General features: G+C 41.6%; 2 protein-coding genes across 4 annotated transcripts; one reads left to right on the forward strand and one right to left on the reverse strand.

Annotated features, from left to right (window-relative positions):
- Nucleotides 1-545: 545 nt before the first annotated feature.
- Nucleotides 546-10,156, reverse strand: trim13 (tripartite motif containing 13). Of its 3 annotated transcripts, XR_004796372.2 has the most exons (4): nucleotides 9,918-10,156; nucleotides 4,790-4,933; nucleotides 3,959-4,150; nucleotides 546-959 (listed from the first exon to the last, which is right to left on the reverse strand). XR_004796372.2 is itself a non-coding variant. In XM_035651647.2 (2 exons), the coding sequence occupies exons 1-2, from the start codon at nucleotides 9,948-9,950 to the stop codon at nucleotides 8,014-8,016; spliced, it is 1,263 nt and encodes a 420-aa protein (XP_035507540.2). In that variant the 5' UTR covers nucleotides 9,951-10,067; the 3' UTR covers nucleotides 7,635-8,013. The 3 variants fall into 3 exon arrangements, 2 of the variants coding, with proteins under 2 accessions (XP_035507540.2, XP_035507538.2); XM_035651647.2 differs by lacking the exons at nucleotides 546-959; nucleotides 3,959-4,150; nucleotides 4,790-4,933 and adding an exon at nucleotides 7,635-9,243 and having other exon boundaries at nucleotides 9,918-10,067; XM_035651645.2 differs by lacking the exons at nucleotides 546-959; nucleotides 3,959-4,150; nucleotides 4,790-4,933; nucleotides 9,918-10,156 and adding exons at nucleotides 7,635-9,243; nucleotides 9,352-9,911.
- A 738-nt stretch (nucleotides 10,157-10,894) lies between these two features.
- spryd7b (SPRY domain containing 7b) lies at nucleotides 10,895-16,521 on the forward strand. Its single transcript, XM_035651648.2, has 5 exons — nucleotides 10,895-11,047; nucleotides 11,700-11,816; nucleotides 12,740-12,906; nucleotides 13,584-13,686; nucleotides 15,402-16,521. Exons 1-5 carry the CDS (start codon nucleotides 10,942-10,944, stop codon nucleotides 15,497-15,499), a joined length of 591 nt encoding a protein of 196 aa, XP_035507541.1. The 5' UTR covers nucleotides 10,895-10,941; the 3' UTR covers nucleotides 15,500-16,521.
- The last annotated feature ends 717 nt before the right edge of the window (nucleotides 16,522-17,238 follow it).

The raw sequence follows: 17,238 nt of genomic DNA on the forward strand, positions 1-17,238 counted from the left end.
TTGACAAACCCACTGCAGTAACGTGACCGAGTGTTTCATCGGTAGCATCCCGGTTCTGCGAGGAACAATCACACTTTTCAGCACCCTCTGTGCTGCTTTTAGACTTCACACGCCCTCCAAAGTGTTATTGCTTAAAGGTGGTATTAATTTTTTTTCCAATCATTAACATGTCATCACAGTCATCTGCTTTGTCATAATGCAAGAACTGTTTTTTGTATTGGCTTGGAGAGATCACATACTGTAGTGTGTACATGCTGCCCCAGTAGCTGATGAAACATTTGTTACATCTAAAGTTGTGGCATAGTGTACATGCTATATTTTTACTGCTTGCCAAACACGGGACAGCCATGATTTAGGTATCCTAGTACCTGCTGTTCATCTGTTTTAAGATTACAAGTGATGGATATTTAATTCATTTTGTAGATATTTTTTGTTTTTTGCACAATACACCTACTTTTACATTCACTCTATCCTGGACTTAGTCTTAATACATTCTGAAACTAGTATTAATTGGTAATTTTTTAAATGATGACAAACTAAGTGGCTGTGTCTGCATATATTTAATTTTGAGTAGCTTCCTTCCTTGCACCGATGACTTAGCGGTATAAAGCATTATAAACACAAGGAGAAGCTCAAATTTGCACAGATGTTTTCGTGTGGATGAGATGTGATTGCCAGTCAGGTTTATTTTTTCCCCACAGACTAAGATGTCATTGCAGATCTCCCTTTAGTTTGTGCTTATACAGGCAGAAGACTGAGAGAGGCCAGCCCAGACCACTTGATCCGGGGAGGCGATGGGTTGTCATGTCCAGGTCCTCGTAACCGATGGGGTGTAGGAGGTTACTTGACCCTCAACCTCGGGGTCAGGTGACTCTTTGAGGCCATTGTGTGAGGAGCAAATGTTGTAGTAATGGGTTAAAAAGGCTGCGCAGGGAAGGTGACATGTCCGGACATGCTTCCTTAAAGGAAAGTGAGGAAAAATAGGGAGAGGTTAGAGTCCTTGATGTGAACAATTCCACTCGGACTTGTAGAGAAATTATCAGGTAAAAAGAAAAGTACACAACTTACCTGGTGAGTTCCTTTTGTGTGTGTGTGTGTGTGTTTGGTAATTTATAATGATGGACAAGGTTAAGTGGTTGTTTCATGACGACTTCGCATTAATTCATTCAGCAATGTCTGGGCCTGACATTTAAGACAAATGGAAATGATAAGTAGAACTTTCAGATGTTGGTGTGTTTCTTTTGGTTTTCTTCTTTGAGTCATAAAAAACACAATGTGTGCTCCCATGTGTAAAATGTCTGAGGGGGTGTATATAATTATATTTTAACCAACAATTATTTTCACTCAATTTATTATTTTCTCTTAAATTAAATTGGTAATTAATTATCTTTTCAAATGTTAGAAAAGACAGGTGCCCCCTTTTCCACCCCGGACTTTGCTGAGCACATTCACATTCAGAATTCTTATTGTCACATCTAAGACAAATGTTTCACTTCACAAAAAGAAAAACTGAAAATCTTAATGTTCAAGAAGCTGAAGATGTTTGGCATTTTTGTTACAAACTAGTGATTTAAAAAAATAAATATATATATATATATATTATTTATTATGTTCACTTTATTGGTTGCTCACATAATTTCGTAAAGCACTGCTTCAAACAGTTGCTTCAAAAAGCTACATTTTTTGCCAGGATATGTGGGATTTGACAGGTGATGTAGATCCAGGACTAAAAGCAGGAGATACAGTCACACTCCAGACATCTGACAGTAATACCCCCCCGATGTGAAGTTGTGAATTCACCTCAGTACAACATGTGGTGCATCAAATGCTTAAAGCTCAAGTTACACCTTAAACTTAGGTCATCAGGCCCAATTAGTGCAAAAGAGGATTTTTAGATGCAATGTGTAATTTATGAAATTGAGTTCAAGTGTGAACTATGTTAGTGAGGAAATGCTTCCTTTTCATACTAAATTACCTTTGTACCACATTTTTGCATGCTATGGTATTTAAGGTAATTTTTTATGTTGTATAAATTGTGCGCATAATTAAAGGTCCAGGCTCCTACTCGTCCAATAAAAAAAGAAAAGGGAAAAGGACGAAGTGTTCTGCATCCACTGGTGCTTCTGTCAGGTGTCTGCGTGTGGACAGCGTTGTTACATCTGTGCTCTCTACCTTTGTTAACCCAACAAATATCAGCTGTAATCATTAATTTTATCACCAAGAAGAATCTGCAAAAACCTACACATTTCATTATCACTTCCCTGTTTGTGAGAAGTATTGATTAACATTTTAAACAAATTGTATCTGTGCCGACGCCTTTGTAGAGAAATGCATATAGAGGAGGTAATGTTGGCCATGGACATACAACAACAATTGTAGTTTGTGTAGTAACTGTTAACATTTTTCTAAACTTAACCACAAGTTTTTTGATTGGATTCTGACCACTGCACATTTTATCTGTCGATTGTGCAGTTGATCATTTTGGTTTGTTGTTGCACATTAACTTAATTTGGAGCAGGGAGCAGGGGCCGATTTTAAAACTGCCGTTCTGTGTTTTTGAGGACACTGACATCCAGAGTTAATCAGAAAACAACCAAATTCATACAATCATTTCCAAGTGTTGAGCTTCTGACACTTTTCAGACTGTATTTACAATGGGAGCATTGTCAGTGCCATTTGCTGTGTAGGTGACAATGCAATATTAATATTTTTATATTTCAATAAATTGTCCCCATTCATAACCAGAACCCAAATGTAACTTGAGTAGAAGAATAAAAGCTACACATAATTAATGTAACTGTCCTTTAAGGAAATGAATGAGATGGCTTTTATAAAACTAGTCTTGTCTGAGCTGTGCTGGAGTTCGTGTTGGGGTTTTGTTTTATTTTTTCGGAAGAAAGACGTATGTTAGATGTGATCAGATCCAGACTCACCGGTCCATTTCAGACCAAGGTCATAATCACAGGTCCATTGAGACCTCTAGTGGCAACACAATCTGGACCCGATCCCCTGCAGGATTATTATCAGGACGGAGTTTAACACGTTGGCACACAAACAAGGATTTTGTTTTTAAAATTCTAAAATGGTGTCAATGTTTCTCTGGATAGACAAACGCCTCCCAACTACAGTCTTCTGTATGGAAGATGTACCATTAGGATTCAGTTGTTCCATGTGTGTGATCATGTTTTCACATGTGTGTGTTATAGCTCATTTACATACAGGAGTCTCTGTTGTGCGATGGATCATGATTATTATTGGACTAGAGCGCTCAACCACTGACGGAGATCTGCTCGCTCCCTCATCACCCACCATCTTTATAAATCTGGCCTCATCTGTCAATGGCACTGATGTGTGTAACAAGGGCATGAAAAAAAAATGCCACTGTATAATAGTGGTTTGCTGACAAGTGATTCAATTCTGAGTCATGCAAAGTACAGGCTGCTCTCTCTTTCTTTTTTTTTCAACCCTGCCCCCTTGTTTACACAAACAAGTGATCCCTCCCCCCCTCATTAGTGTTGTGAAATCATTTCGAACATCGGTTGTGTCACAAAACCACTCTGGCACAAATTGGCACATGCAGTTCTAAACATTGTAAAGTTGCGCAGCTTAATTTAAACGTGTAATAGTTTTTACTGTTTCTACTAAAACGACATAATGCAATGTTTAACTGTATGGGGGGGGGGGGGTTTGGGTCTGTGAAAGTCCTTGAATACAGTATGTGGACAACCTAATCCCTGTGCTGTTGTTTCATTGTTGCATGTGAGTGTCAGTAAGCAAAATCTCCATTTCCTGAATTTGGAAGTATAAGAACCACAACACTATTGGAAGCAATTGTGCCACAACTCACCCCCCCCCCCCCCCCAAAAAAAAATATCGCCAGGTTCCAAAAGGTTGTGATAGTTTTCCCAGAAGAGTTAACCAACAGCTTTGGGAGTGAAATATTCTGGGGTCCACATACTTTGGGCCATATTGCATTTTGCTGCAGGTCTGCACTTGCCGACATCTGACTGCCATCTTTTCTTCTCCTGTGTTTCAGATGGAGAGCCTGCTCTTGGACAGGAGGCGAACGAAGCTGATGGTCATCTGAACGTCTTTTAGGCAGATTAACACCACGAGGAGTTAAGTCTGCACCCGTCTGTGAACATGAAGCCTGGAAGACGAACAGAGAGCAAATAAAACGATGAGAGGGACCAGGCCTGAAGCTCGGGTGATGCTGTAGCAGCACGGAATGGTTTGTGGGTTACAAAGAGATACAGGCCGTACTGTGCTGCATCAGTAGAACCTGAACGTACCACACTTCTTCAGCCCCTTTGCTTTTTTCTGCGGTAATGATTGAAATAGGCTTGTTTTTTCTGTGACTTGTGCACATACAGTACTCCTTCTTCCCCCCCCCCCCCCCCCCCCCCCCCATAATAAAAGTTACGTCTCACCTGCTGGTCGTTTTACTGTAGCAGCACGTAAATATTGGAGTTAAGACTCTCGCTGAAGCCTCCAGTATTGATCGTGCTGCTGAAGCAAAGCTGACCACCCGCAATCGGTGCGAACCCACAGCTGAGTGTAGACTCGCAGCCCCGGAGGTGTCGCCACAGGTAAACTGTTTACCCTTTCAACACAGTCTTGTTGTGGTAGTTCGAAGTTGTTGAGCCATTTTTTTTATTATTTTTTTTTTTGTTGACGTCACTGTTTTGTCTGTGCACTTGCAAAAGAATAAATAAAAGAACAAAATCGGGTCTTGTCTGTATTGTGTATTGAACATGACGTGCTAAACTTGCAGTTGAGTCCTACTCACGTGTACTTTGTGTCCAAGTTATTGTGACGTTGTAGATTTTAAAGTGAACATCAACGTGTCGGGGTAACGTACCAGAGGAACAAGCCGCGGACCCCTCGGCCCGTGTGGGCGCCGCCGGGACGTCCGGCCTGTCCAGCACCGCATCTGAGAACAGGACAGATTTGATGCGGATTAAAAACCATTAGTCATTGTGCTGCGGATTACGTATGTACATCAAACGTCTTTCAGAAATATCAAGGCGATACATATAGGTCGGGGTATATTTATCTCTTGAAGTAATTTTATAAAAACCGATCAGTGGCCGGTTTAGGCCCGATCGCCACGGAGGTCTCACAACGACGCGGTCACTTCACGTCCATGTTGTCAATCGGTTCTGTTTCATTCATATCTGTAATATTCCGATGTGCACGAGACGCGTGACGCAGCGCGGCCTCCGTTCGAAGCGCCACGTGAGCGTCGTCTGCAGCGGGACGGACGATGACGATCGTCCCAAGTCAGATGTTATGATGACCATGAATTCAGATTCGTGCTGTCCCACCGGCTTCTGGGATTAATGTGTGATGACCGCTGGTCATTGTCTCTCCTAATCCCTGGGACCGCAACGAGCTCCAGGTAAATTAAATAAGTCGTGTAAGTGAATAGAGGACTTGTTTACAGAGATAAACGGACCAGTCCCTGCTTTTTGTTAAACACTGAATAGATACACTCGTGACATTTGCATTACTTCAGTGATAAACAAAAAAAAAAAAAATCCTAATAACACAACAGTAATATTTTGCTGTGCATCACTTTTCTTCCGTTTGGCCTTGTGGGCCTTTTGTAGCCTATTGATAATTCTGAATTTACGTAGATTTGTGCAAATATAATTCTTTTTTAATAAAGCAGATTACGGGATTTGGTTTAAAATAAAAAAAAAGTAGCAGTGTGTTTTGAAAAAGGGGAAAATTAGCATTAATTAGACATAAACAAACAGATTCTGTTTTTGTATGTATTTCTTTTTGTCATATTTAAAAGGGGATAACCCAGACTATAATATCCATTATTTTATAATGCCATAGATTTTATAATGCCATAGATACACGGTGGACTTTGAAAGTAAAAATGTTGTGAGTGTGTGTGTGTTGTGTGTCATGTAACCCTCAGTGACCTAATATTTTAGGAATAAGTAAATGTTTGTATTTTTGTCAAAGCGTAGTGATTTAAATCTGGAGCGTGTTGAAATGTTTCATGTCTTGAGGAAGAAAAAAAACATCTGTCTCCACACACAGCACATCAAAATGTGAAAGTGTAGTGTTGATGGTGACGTGTGGCTGGAAATTCCACATTTTGTCTTACAACTGTTTTTAAGCTTCCATTTTTTAAATTATTATTTTATTATAATATTGATGTTAAAATTGTGTTTTTGTATTTTTTTTCCCTGCTGTGACTTCGACCAGAGCCGCAGTGCGCCCGGTGGCACCGGTCACCGCCCCACATCTGTGCGCACTCATTGAACCAACCACAATTTCCAGAAAAGCTTGATGATCGATTTGTTTAAAAAACAATATTATAACAGTAGGAAATAACATCGGAAAACAATATGATTATTAACAGGGATAATTAAAAAGGTCTTCGTTTAAATGTACTATCCAAAGCTCAGAGCCACAGTGTGTGAAGAGTGGAACCTCACACTGGACACACTGACCGGAGTTTTCTGTTATTCGGTGATTTATTCATGTACATAGATTATAGGTGGCGATTAGAAATTGATTTTTATAATCCATCATGGGCCCACTTCTGATTTGAATGTCCGACTCTGCGCCCTGGCTTCATGGTCATGTTCCACAAAAAGTCTTAGTTATTCTCATTGTTAGATAAACATATATTTTTTAATTTGAATTGAGTCAACGTTTGTCAAGGCTTTATTTAAACTCGCGTGCCGTCCCAATTGAAATATTAATGCATCACGGTCGTCTTACTTTCATCCTATGTTTGCCTGGCAACACAAGTCTATATATATACATGTTCGAGCGTGTCGTGACGTACATCCTGAATTATGGTCAGTGCTGACATCACGGGATTCACTCCGTGGTCTGATTTGTATACGTCCACTCAGAGGGGGAATACATAAGTCAATAAATGTATAAGGTTAAATGATGAATTCATTATCGGTCCTTTTGGCTCTGACTTCTTTTCGATGAAGACCACAGTTGGTGATATAAGATCTTGAGCTGACTCAGAAGTCTTTTTAAAAAAATTTTTTTAATATAAATTCCATTTACACACACAATTGCAATTTTTGGATTTTTACCCTCATGCAAGTTATAATTTTCCCCTCAAATATCAGACGCATGGCAGGAAAAAGGGCCCACGCTGTACTTTTAATTCAACATCCTGCAGATATTTGACTTCAGAGACCTGACGAGTTACATAACGAACCTCCACTAATTAATGTTGCGTGGTAATAACGCGGCTATATATATATATATATATATATATATATATATATATATATATATATATATATATATATATATATATATATATATATATATATATTCTCATCTGTGCTGAAACACACCCGTCAGTGTTTTGTGTTTTTTTTTTGTGTGTGTATTTTATGAAAACATATTTTTGAAGGTCTTGCTTTGTGCCCTGCAGCCTGCTGAATATTTCACACGGGCCCATCATGTTATGTAACGTGTGTAACCTTGAAGGAGGCTGCAGCAGCCTGACTGACGAGGAGGCCACAGATGGATCGTCACACTATTATATCTCATCATAGTTAACTCACTTGTTTTATTTCACTGCCTCGCACTTGACCCTAAAAAATGTCCCGTAAGCTCTATGACAACAAACATGGAGGTGTCTTAAATCTCTTATAGTTTTTATTTATCAAGATCATCTTGGGAGAGGTATAAACTTGTCAGCGTTTTAAAAAAAATGAGAATATAGAATAGATTGTACATTCATGGACAGAGAAGAATTAAATTCGTGGATTTGCATCTAATGTAAATGAAGGCTGCAGCCTCTCATATGGAATAAACTGTTCGATCCTGTGGCTTCAGAGAGGTTTGGACTTGTGGGGGGAAATAATACAAAAGACACAGAGAACAGTAAAGTAAAACAAGCGTTTCCATAAACGCAGGTGCACATCTGTCAGCAGTTTTTTTCTTTTTTTTGGCCACTTGAGATAGAACAATTTGCTGTAGCTGTGCAAAATGCCACGGGGTTGTGTGTTGTAACTAAAACAGGTCACAACTGCCGATGAAAGATACAGCGGAGTCAATTATGTGCACGATGCATTCCTGGCCCGCGCCCACCAGACTGCTGCACGCGTCAGTCACCCCCTGCAGGTACACGGTGGTGTGGCCGAGGTGCGCGGACACCGCGCTGAGGACCGGCTGCATCTGCGAGGTGACGGAGGCTGCGGGGTTGTGCGGCAGCAGCAGCGGCAGCAGCGGCAGCAGCAGCAGCGCCGGCAGGAGAAAGCTCATGAGTAAGGCGATGCACCTCGGCGCTGCTGCCGTCCACCGCGAGCCCCCCACTCGGTACGAGCCGCTCTCGTGGGGGACCGAGATCCTGTCCACCTCCCTGAGCCTCAGCGAGTCCCACTTTTTCACGTCGAAATTGCGCACGAGGGGACCGACGTCCATCTCTCCTCTCCCGGCGGGCAGCGACGTCTCCTTGAGGACGCGGAACTTCTCGCGGAACTCCTGCATCTGCTGCAGGAAGCCCAGCGGGTCGGAGGCGCCCCGGAACGACTCGGCGAGGACGAGCGCCTGCCGCTGCTCCTCCAGCGCCGCGCCCAGCCGGGTGATCTCCGGGTCGTACGCCTGCATCACCACCAGCTTCAGCGTCTCGAAGTCGGACAGGATCTCGTTCTTTTTGCACTCGAGGGAGCTGATGAGCTTGTCGAAGTAGTCCGTCACTTTCTCCGCGTCCTTGGTCACCGACTGGAGAGCCTTCTTCTTACTGGTCTGCAGTGTCTCCAGGCAGGACAGGATGTCGGCGCTCTGCCAGCTCTCCACCCCGCGGAGCAGCTCCTCGAACGCCTTCCTCTCCCGCTCGTACGCCTCCTCCAATGAGCAGAACTTGTGCCCTCTGTGGTCATCTGTCGTGGCGCAAATCCCGCAAATGAGTTTCAGGTCCGTGGCGCAAAATATGTTCAGTGGCTGGCCGCAGTGGTGCGCGCAATCGGACATCTTGGGCATGACCCTGATCTTGCTGTACTTCTCCACGATTCCGCGCAGCGAGTAGTTGATCTGCAGGCTGTTTGCGCCGTTGTGCGGGGTCTCTTTGCGGCATGTGGGGCACTTGAACGGCGTCCTGAACGCGGGACCCCGGCTCCCCTCCAGCAGTCCCTCCAAGCATTTCTTGCAAAAGCTGTGCGAGCACAACAAGACCCGCGGGTCCTCGAAAAGACCGCAGCAGATCGGACACGTGAGCTCCTCTTCGAGCTGCTCCATGATGTCCTGTAAACACATCGTGCATGCGTCAAATTGGTGCCTTATTTACATAAACACCCCTCCAGCAAATCAACACAAACAATAAAAAAAAGAAGCAGGCTTCACAATACGCACCCACACTCAGAGATGCTGCCACGTAATAGGACAGCAGCAGCGGCAGTAAACTACCAGCGAAAACGCTGAAGCATCGTAAAGGATACAGATGTTCGCAGTCATGTTCCAGCTGCGCGTGAAGTATTCCCATCCTCAAAAGTGAAAGTGAAATCTCATCGTCGCTTCCAGAGGGCAAAACGTTGACATGCAGGGCTGTGCCAATGAAGGCTCCGCGTGCCAAATCTAATGTTTAACCACATCCTGATCTTGATGTGCGCAGAGCAAAAACAGCTGATGGCGTTGGGAGACACACTCGCAAAAAAACAGGCTGAAATATCAAATCAAAAATAACTTATATAATAAGTATAAGAGCACCCCCCCTGGCTTTGTATCGCAGGATAGCAGCACGGCGGTTAGCTCGCAGTTGAATCCTGAATCAGCGTCGCCTGAACCAATCCAATGCGACAAATTGGCGCTCGCGTTAAGCGCTGCTCCTGTTGGCAAGGTACTGACGGAAGAGCTGTGTGACAGATTTCAGCGAGCGCATAGTAACATGCAACTACTGGACCAAAAGGAATCACACTCACCAGCTGCCGAGACGCGCAGTGCAACGCAATCATGGCGCTTGTTGCCGTGCAGACTTCGCCCCCTTTTTTCCGGGCATGGCATGTTAACCGTTTCGGCGACGATCGGAAAAATATAAATGCACTGATTCGTCTGCCTTTGCGCGCACACACACTCCGGGGTGCGACATATAAATATATATATAAACGCCACCGACACGAAAGCTGCCGATGTGCGGATTTTATTTGACAGCTCGGCTTTGGTGATTTGGGGGGTTTTGCGTTTTTGTGGCGGCGGGGTAATTTGCAGGGGATCCCTGCCCGGTCGGATGGGGGGGAGGGGCTGTTGCTATGCAAAACATTACAGCGTGAAAAACTGTCAACTGGGTTTTTTAGTCTCATCTTAGCGTCACGTTTTTTTCTATATATATATATATATATATATATATATATATATATATATATATATATATATATATATATATATATATATACTGCCCAACTTCAGCCTCTCGTGTGAGGTCTTGTCAGTGGATGTAAACAGCCCACACCTGGATGCATCAGCTGGTTTAGATAATAAACTGTAATAGTCAGGTTGCACTGTAAACACAAGTGGAGAAAGAATCTGAGACAGATTTTTTGAAGCAACAACTATATTCACTTCCTCCTGTGACCAATTCAAACCAACTTCAAGGATGCTCTTCTTCAGCTATGAGTCCGTAGTACCAATTCAGCATTTGTCAACCACTCCCCCCACCCCCCACAAAACTCACTTTCGGTTCACTTGTGGTTATGTAACTTCGATATCCAATAGTTACTTAGTCACGTGTAGACATTTTTGACCTTGATTTTCTTCCCTTGTTTCCATGCCATCAGGAGCAACTGCCTATCTTAGCCGCTGTGATTGGATACAGTTGTTGTAGCTGGGGCTTATGCAGCGCCGACCGCCGCCGCGGGGGGTCGCTGTCGCGTGGCAGCGTGGCGTTTTTAAACACCAAGGCTCGCTCGTTGGTTTTTGTTCCCGGATGTTCAGTCTCGGGCAGGAATCATGGCAGCGATGTTTACGTGTTGTCTAGGCTGCTGCGGAGATGGCGGATCGGGGCATATCCCCCTCAAAGAAATGCCCACCGTTCAGTTAGACACTCACCACATGGGTACGTGATTGTGTCCGTAATCCTGCTGCGTGTCTTCACGCGTCGACTGCGTATGACTGATTTAATGGCCTGCTACTTCCGTTGTCGGCTAGCTGGCTAGCTGACAACGCTGTGACATGTTGATGTTGGGGAAGGGTGGTCGCAGTTGCGTGTGTGAACACCCTCCCCCTCTTTGTGTACATCCTATGAGGTTACACCACTTTGCTACATACTTCACGACTTCACGCAGCAAAATTATCAAACAGGAGAACACGTGAAATCTGAGATTTCCTCCTTGCAACTTAACCCCAGTGTTACACACCATCAACAACTCAACTTTAAAGATCACCTCTGAATACACGAGACACGACAAACAAAGCACTGATTGAATAGGTCTGATATGCTGTTGTACAACATGTTTGAATCTGCGACGATATGTAGGTTGTGAGGTCGCCCCCCCTCCCCCATACTGATTATCTCTGTATAAAAGCACTTATTCTTAGCAGAAACATTATAGTCCAAACCATTCCGAGATCACTCAAAATATAGTCAGCAGAGTCAATGAATATAATGTTATTGATCGTAGTTGATTCTGTAGTTGCATCTCAAAAATATCTGCCATGTCCTTGACCCGCAAAATGTATTCTTGCTTTCTTTTCTTTTTTTCTACCAGGCACAGATGTTGTCATCGTAAAGAGTGGTCGGAGGATATGTGGCACTGGAGGCTGTCTGGCCAACGCTCCGCTGCACCAGAACAAAAGTTACTTTGAGTTTAAGATCCAGTCCACTGGTAGGCATATGGGTTTTTGTTGGTTTCCATTACTCTTCTGCCTCTTTCCCTTCCAGAGTAAGCACCATTTTCTGGTGCATTCCTAGTGGTGGTTATTGATTCGGACACACTTGTTTGTAGAAGATACACATATCTTGCGATTGCATGTAAACTGGTGGAATTCTCTTCACTTACACGGACGGCATCTGAAACCACGAGACATTTTCTTTCTCACAAACATTCATAGTGTTGGTTGGAAAGAGCATGAGAACCCCGAGGCTAATACCATCAACCAAAGCTTATTGAAGTCAGGATTTAGGTCAATAAAGACTGGACGTGTGGTTCAGAGCTTCTTTGACTCAAACACATTCTCAAAACAATTTAAGTTTGCTGTTCACAAGAAGCATCCGCTGACAGGAACAGTTTCTCTCCCAAAGAAGTCTTCCGATCCTACTGTACAAATTACCTAGCCAGTAGGTTGGCATGTTGCACGTTACTTTGTGATGTAGATGCATCACGGGGAAAAAAGCCAGGGCTGCAAAACAAGGTGTTTCAGGTACTTCAGGAGCAGATTTGTCATTTAGAGAGAGGGGCTCCCTTTGTTGCAGCCATTGGCCTTTGTAATTTCACGCACAAAAAGCTGCACAACACACCATAGGAAAGAGGAAAAATATGGGCTCCTAAAATCAGAAAACCAGGTAACTCGACCGGGTTCAATTTTTTTTCATGCCACTCTAAACCCTGAGGCAAAGCTGTCCTCAAGCAGCTTCACACTTGTCACAGACTGACTAAACTTTAGTTTTAACTAGCACAATGCATGTGAATCTCGCCTACTTACTTTTTTTGCAGCTGTTTTTTGTCATAAATATGAATGCATTGTTGCCTTTGTGTTTAAAGTGTTTTTAAAGTAGCAGGAACTTGATTGTTGTGGTTGTGCTGTTCAGGTGTGTGGGGAATAGGTGTGGCCACGCAGAAAGTGAATCTTAATCAAGTGCCTTTGGGCAGAGACACAAACAGCCTCGTCCTGAGGCACGATGGGTCTGTGTACCACAACAATGAAGAGAAGAATCGTCTGCCTGCAAACAGCCTTCCCCAGGAAGGGGACATCATTGTGAGTGCCAAGTTTATACAAGTTTTTAATCACCTAATCTTTGAATTAAGCAGATAATAAAGAATCCATTTTTTTCATTTGAGTCTCCATCTTGTCACAACTACACAGAACAGAAGATATAGACACTGCAATTACTAATTAGCTGAAATCAGGCCAACCGGTTTCCATTCCAAAGATAAAGATTGTGTTCTCTTACATGGTTACCGAAGCAGATTTGTTAATTGAGATTGTGCGATCTCCTGGTCTTCCAAAAAATGCCTAACATTAGATTGTGTGTATTTACAATACGTTAATCAAACCTCTAACAGACTAATCATCTGCTACAGGCCTGCTGGAGCAGGCTGACCTGCAGGTCCCATGAGACCCACAACACCCCCCCCCCCAAGGCATCAGGCTGACAGCAACAGTCACATTGTAATGCATGGTCTAATGTGGCCTGTGTTGCCTTCTGTTTATTCCAAAGTTGACCACATTCCAACCAAATAGCTATTTTATTAACAAGTCTTTGGCTCAGCTCACACCTGGACTTTGACACATTTTACTTGTTAATAATCTTGTTTCTTCCTATTTCCCAAAGCTAAGATATAAGCAAATCCACAAATTGTTTTCTTGATTTATGCCAGTCATGCCATACACAATTCACTGATATTCTTTCCACTTTTGCTTGTGGTCCTCAGGGCATCACATATGACCACGTGGAGCTGAATTTATATCTGAATGGAAAGAACATGCATTGTCCTGCCTCAGGGATCAGAGGCACCGTATACCCAGTTGTTTATGGTAAGTCTATTTGTTGGCTCGACATGCTGACTAGTAAACCAACGTTTGTTAATCCTACATTACATTGTTTCCTGTAGCTCCATATTCTTGAAAGGTTGGATTTGAGAGGCAAAAACCAAGACCTTGAGAGTTTTTGAAAATATTTTTCTGTGGGTTAAGTGAACCTTGTCTGCATGTGCAAGATTCACACATTCACACCTGCTAACATCTGTAAAACCTGCGTGTAAAAATTCTTAATGTGGTAAAAGTAATTATCCTTTAACCATGTCTCAAACTATCGCATGTTGGGTCTTTTGAATTTGAGTGAGTTGGTCCTTTAAAGTCCCAGTTAATTCCTGTCAAGGTGTTGTGGGAATAGTGTGGATAATTTTTAACTAATTGTCTTAACATTGAAATAGTTGTATTCAAATGTTATTGACAGTAGAACTGCGTACTCTGGAAATGGCAATACAGCAGTTACACTTTCATTCCACTAGAGGGCTGCATTTGTACATTTTTACATAACCCCGGTCAATTTAAGTCATTAGTTAATAATAATAATAATAATAATGAATTTAATTCATAGTTGCCCTTAAATGTTTTTTATTACTATTTTTATTTTATTTTCACACGAACAGACTCTACATATTTAAGATTGATTTCATATGAACTAATGAAAAAGTGAAATCAACTGGCAAATAAAAAAAGAAATTGTGACTAGTGTCTAATTTGTTTGAGCTATCTAAAATGCTGCTAATATTTGTGAGCTAGAAAATAAACCTATTTTTCTAATCAGCATAATTTGTAATATACATTTTCTGAATATAATACATAACAAGAGCAGACCCCCGCCAAAGGCTGAGCAATCACCCCCTTCAAAATAAAAATCCAGATCTGGATCTGGAACACTTCCAAATATGTATAACTTGTTACCATGATCAAGACCTATCTTTGACAACATTTTCATGCCGATCCTTCCATAACGTTTTGAGTAATCCTGCTAACAAACAGACAAACTGAAAAAAAAAATCACATAATGATATTTCAATTAAAAATATCAACGTTTGATGGGTCAACCAATATATATCTTTGACTGTAAATCTAAGACTTTGAATCAGCAGGCATTTATCAGACAGCAGACATTTTGTCTTGTAATAATAGGAAAAGCCCAGGTGATATGAATAATACGGCTCTGTTCTATTCAAGTGTCCCAGTAAGTTATGGCAGTGGGCCAACATACACAATACCAGGAACCAGAAACTGAAGCAGCTAAATGGAATTTTAGCATCATTGTTTACACTTCCAAGTGTTTTCCTACTGTGACATGTCAAGTAGTCTTCGGTGAAAAAACACCAATAAAAATCAGGAAAGAAAAACAGATGTACACTGTGGTTCTACATGATCACTTTTTTGTAGGATAAGTTTGAACAGCCAGGGGTTTTTTTTTCTATACAAGATTTTTGCATTTGACTTTTTGTCTGTTCTCAATGGGCTCAACTAGAAAAACATATTACACAGCAATATGATAGCTAATGTTTGGTAATGTTGCCAAACTCTCAATCAAACCGGAAGAAAATCACACCCACACAAAGGTTTGAGAGAATATCCCTTCATGATAATATCTAAGGATTTATCTTTCCAGAATGTTACGTAGGAATGTTACAATTTAAATGAGTTAAATGAGTTTAACAATGTAAACAATGTCTAAGCTTGTGTTTTCCCTTCTGCCGTTGCAGTGGACGACAGTGCCATCTTAGACTGCCAGTTCAGTGACTTCTACCACACGGCTCCGCAGGGATTCGAGAAGATCCTCTTTGAACAACAGATCTTCTAAAGGAAGCACCTTCAGCCTTGACTCTACTTTACGTCGTCGTCCTACTCCATGTCTCATAGCAACCTCTGTGGCACCACAGTTTGACCATAATTGAATGTTCCTTATTCTGTGTGGCTTGAATGGCCGTTTTTTTTTGTTTCCCCTGATTGCTCTTTACCTCTCATTATCACTGCTCTTGATTGATGTTGGAGTATCCTTGAAGAGGTGGGGATTTCTGATCCTTGGTTGGCTGTGATTGGCTGTTTGAGTCTTATGCTGATGGGAAAACCCAAATCATCACCTTATGTCAGTGCTGTATTACCTGAAACAGTCCGAGTTGCTGCTTACATCCTTTGTCTGCGTGCAGATCAGAAAGCCGTGTTTGATTGGCATCGTCGTGTTTTCTCGTCATTGCTAACCTGACATCTCAGCATACACTCCATATTTATTCTTATTTATTGGAAACATCGATCAAAGTTTTGTTTTTCGTTGGTGTGACTTAAGATTAACTTTTTTTTGACTATTGTGCATTTGTGAACTAAAAGATGTACTTACACATCCGTCAACAATATCTCATTTACATGTATGCTGCCTTCTTTGTCTAAGAATACAATTAAAAGTGAAGATATTGCGGCATTGTCTCAATTTGATTTGACCCAAATACTTACTGCGTTTTGAACCTGTGCACAATCCAGTGTCTTGAGGTTGACTTTTCTTTGAGGTATGCTGAGGTGACGGTGCTAATCATTTCTTCAAACAACCCGTGAGTTCCCCCACACTCTTCTTGTCCTGAAATGTTTTTATGGAGTATTTAATTCTAAAATATCAGAAATATTACCAGAGCTGGTGCTGGTCGTCTCCGATTAGAGATGTGTGATAAAAAATGTCAATCTGTCGTGTTGTATTGGCATTGCATATCCTTTTGCTGCAGTGTGACAGTTAAATATTTCAAATGCTTGCCCATTGTTTGCACTAATTATTCCTGTTGTACAAGCAAATCCAAATATTGTTCATTCAATAAACTGTTGTGTCTAGAAGCATCATTTTTGTTTTGTTTTTTGGGCACGAAGTGAGTTAATAACCAAGATATGTTTTGTAGTTTGACATAACCTAACATTGACCATCCCTGGATAACCTGTACTACGAAGCTGGATATCAAGTGTCTCAGTCAACCCTATCAGGGCTATGAACAAAGTTTTCAATATGATGCAAAAAGAAGTGCTGATAGGTGCAGGTCAAATTGTTTCAAGTAACATGTAAATGTAACATTTTACGAAGTGAAATGAGAATAATATGATCAAAAATCTAAAACAAAAAAATGTAAAGTCAGCCTTAAAATATAATGTAAAATAATCCCAGGAATGTATCAAGTTAACTATTGAGTGAATATTTTTGTCTGATGACGATCAAACTATTATGAAGAGAAGATGAAGTGATGTAATTCTGTTGCGTCTTCTGAGGCAGAGGAGAGAATAAGTCTATCACACACTGTTCATTCATTATCATGAGAAATATTGATCAGTGTGTTGATCATTGTTCTAATAGAAGAGATTTATTTATGTACTAATATTTATCGTCATAGGCTCACCGTGTTGTTCCTAGCTGCCATGATATAATCGTGAAATCATTGAGTACTACAATACCCACAATCCTAGGGTCCAACATCGACGTCTCTGGTTGGTTGGAAAGCATTCGCAATGGTTTGTGGGATGTGTAGTTCCTTCACTCATAACATAACTACGGAGTCTTGTACCTTTTGA

The sequence above is a fragment of the Scophthalmus maximus genome, chromosome 14, assembly GCF_022379125.1.
Source record: "Scophthalmus maximus strain ysfricsl-2021 chromosome 14, ASM2237912v1, whole genome shotgun sequence".
Classification (NCBI taxonomy): domain Eukaryota; kingdom Metazoa; phylum Chordata; class Actinopteri; order Pleuronectiformes; family Scophthalmidae; genus Scophthalmus; species Scophthalmus maximus.

Excerpts from the sequence above, each read along its gene's own strand:
- trim13 (XM_035651647.2), bottom strand. The coding sequence starts at position 9,950 with ATGATTGCGTTGCACTGCGCGTCTCGGCAGCTG. Across the intron at positions 9,244-9,917 it reads ACTGCGCGTCTCGGCAGCTG|GACATCATGGAGCAGCTCGA; the intron begins GTGAGTGTGATT and ends ATGTGTTTACAG.
- spryd7b (XM_035651648.2), top strand. The coding sequence starts at position 10,942 with ATGGCAGCGATGTTTACGTGTTGTCTAGGCTGCTGCGGAGATGGCGGA. Across the intron at positions 11,048-11,699 it reads GTTAGACACTCACCACATGG|GCACAGATGTTGTCATCGTA; the intron begins GTACGTGATTGT and ends TTTTTCTACCAG. Across the intron at positions 11,817-12,739 it reads GTTTAAGATCCAGTCCACTG|GTGTGTGGGGAATAGGTGTG; the intron begins GTAGGCATATGG and ends TGTGCTGTTCAG.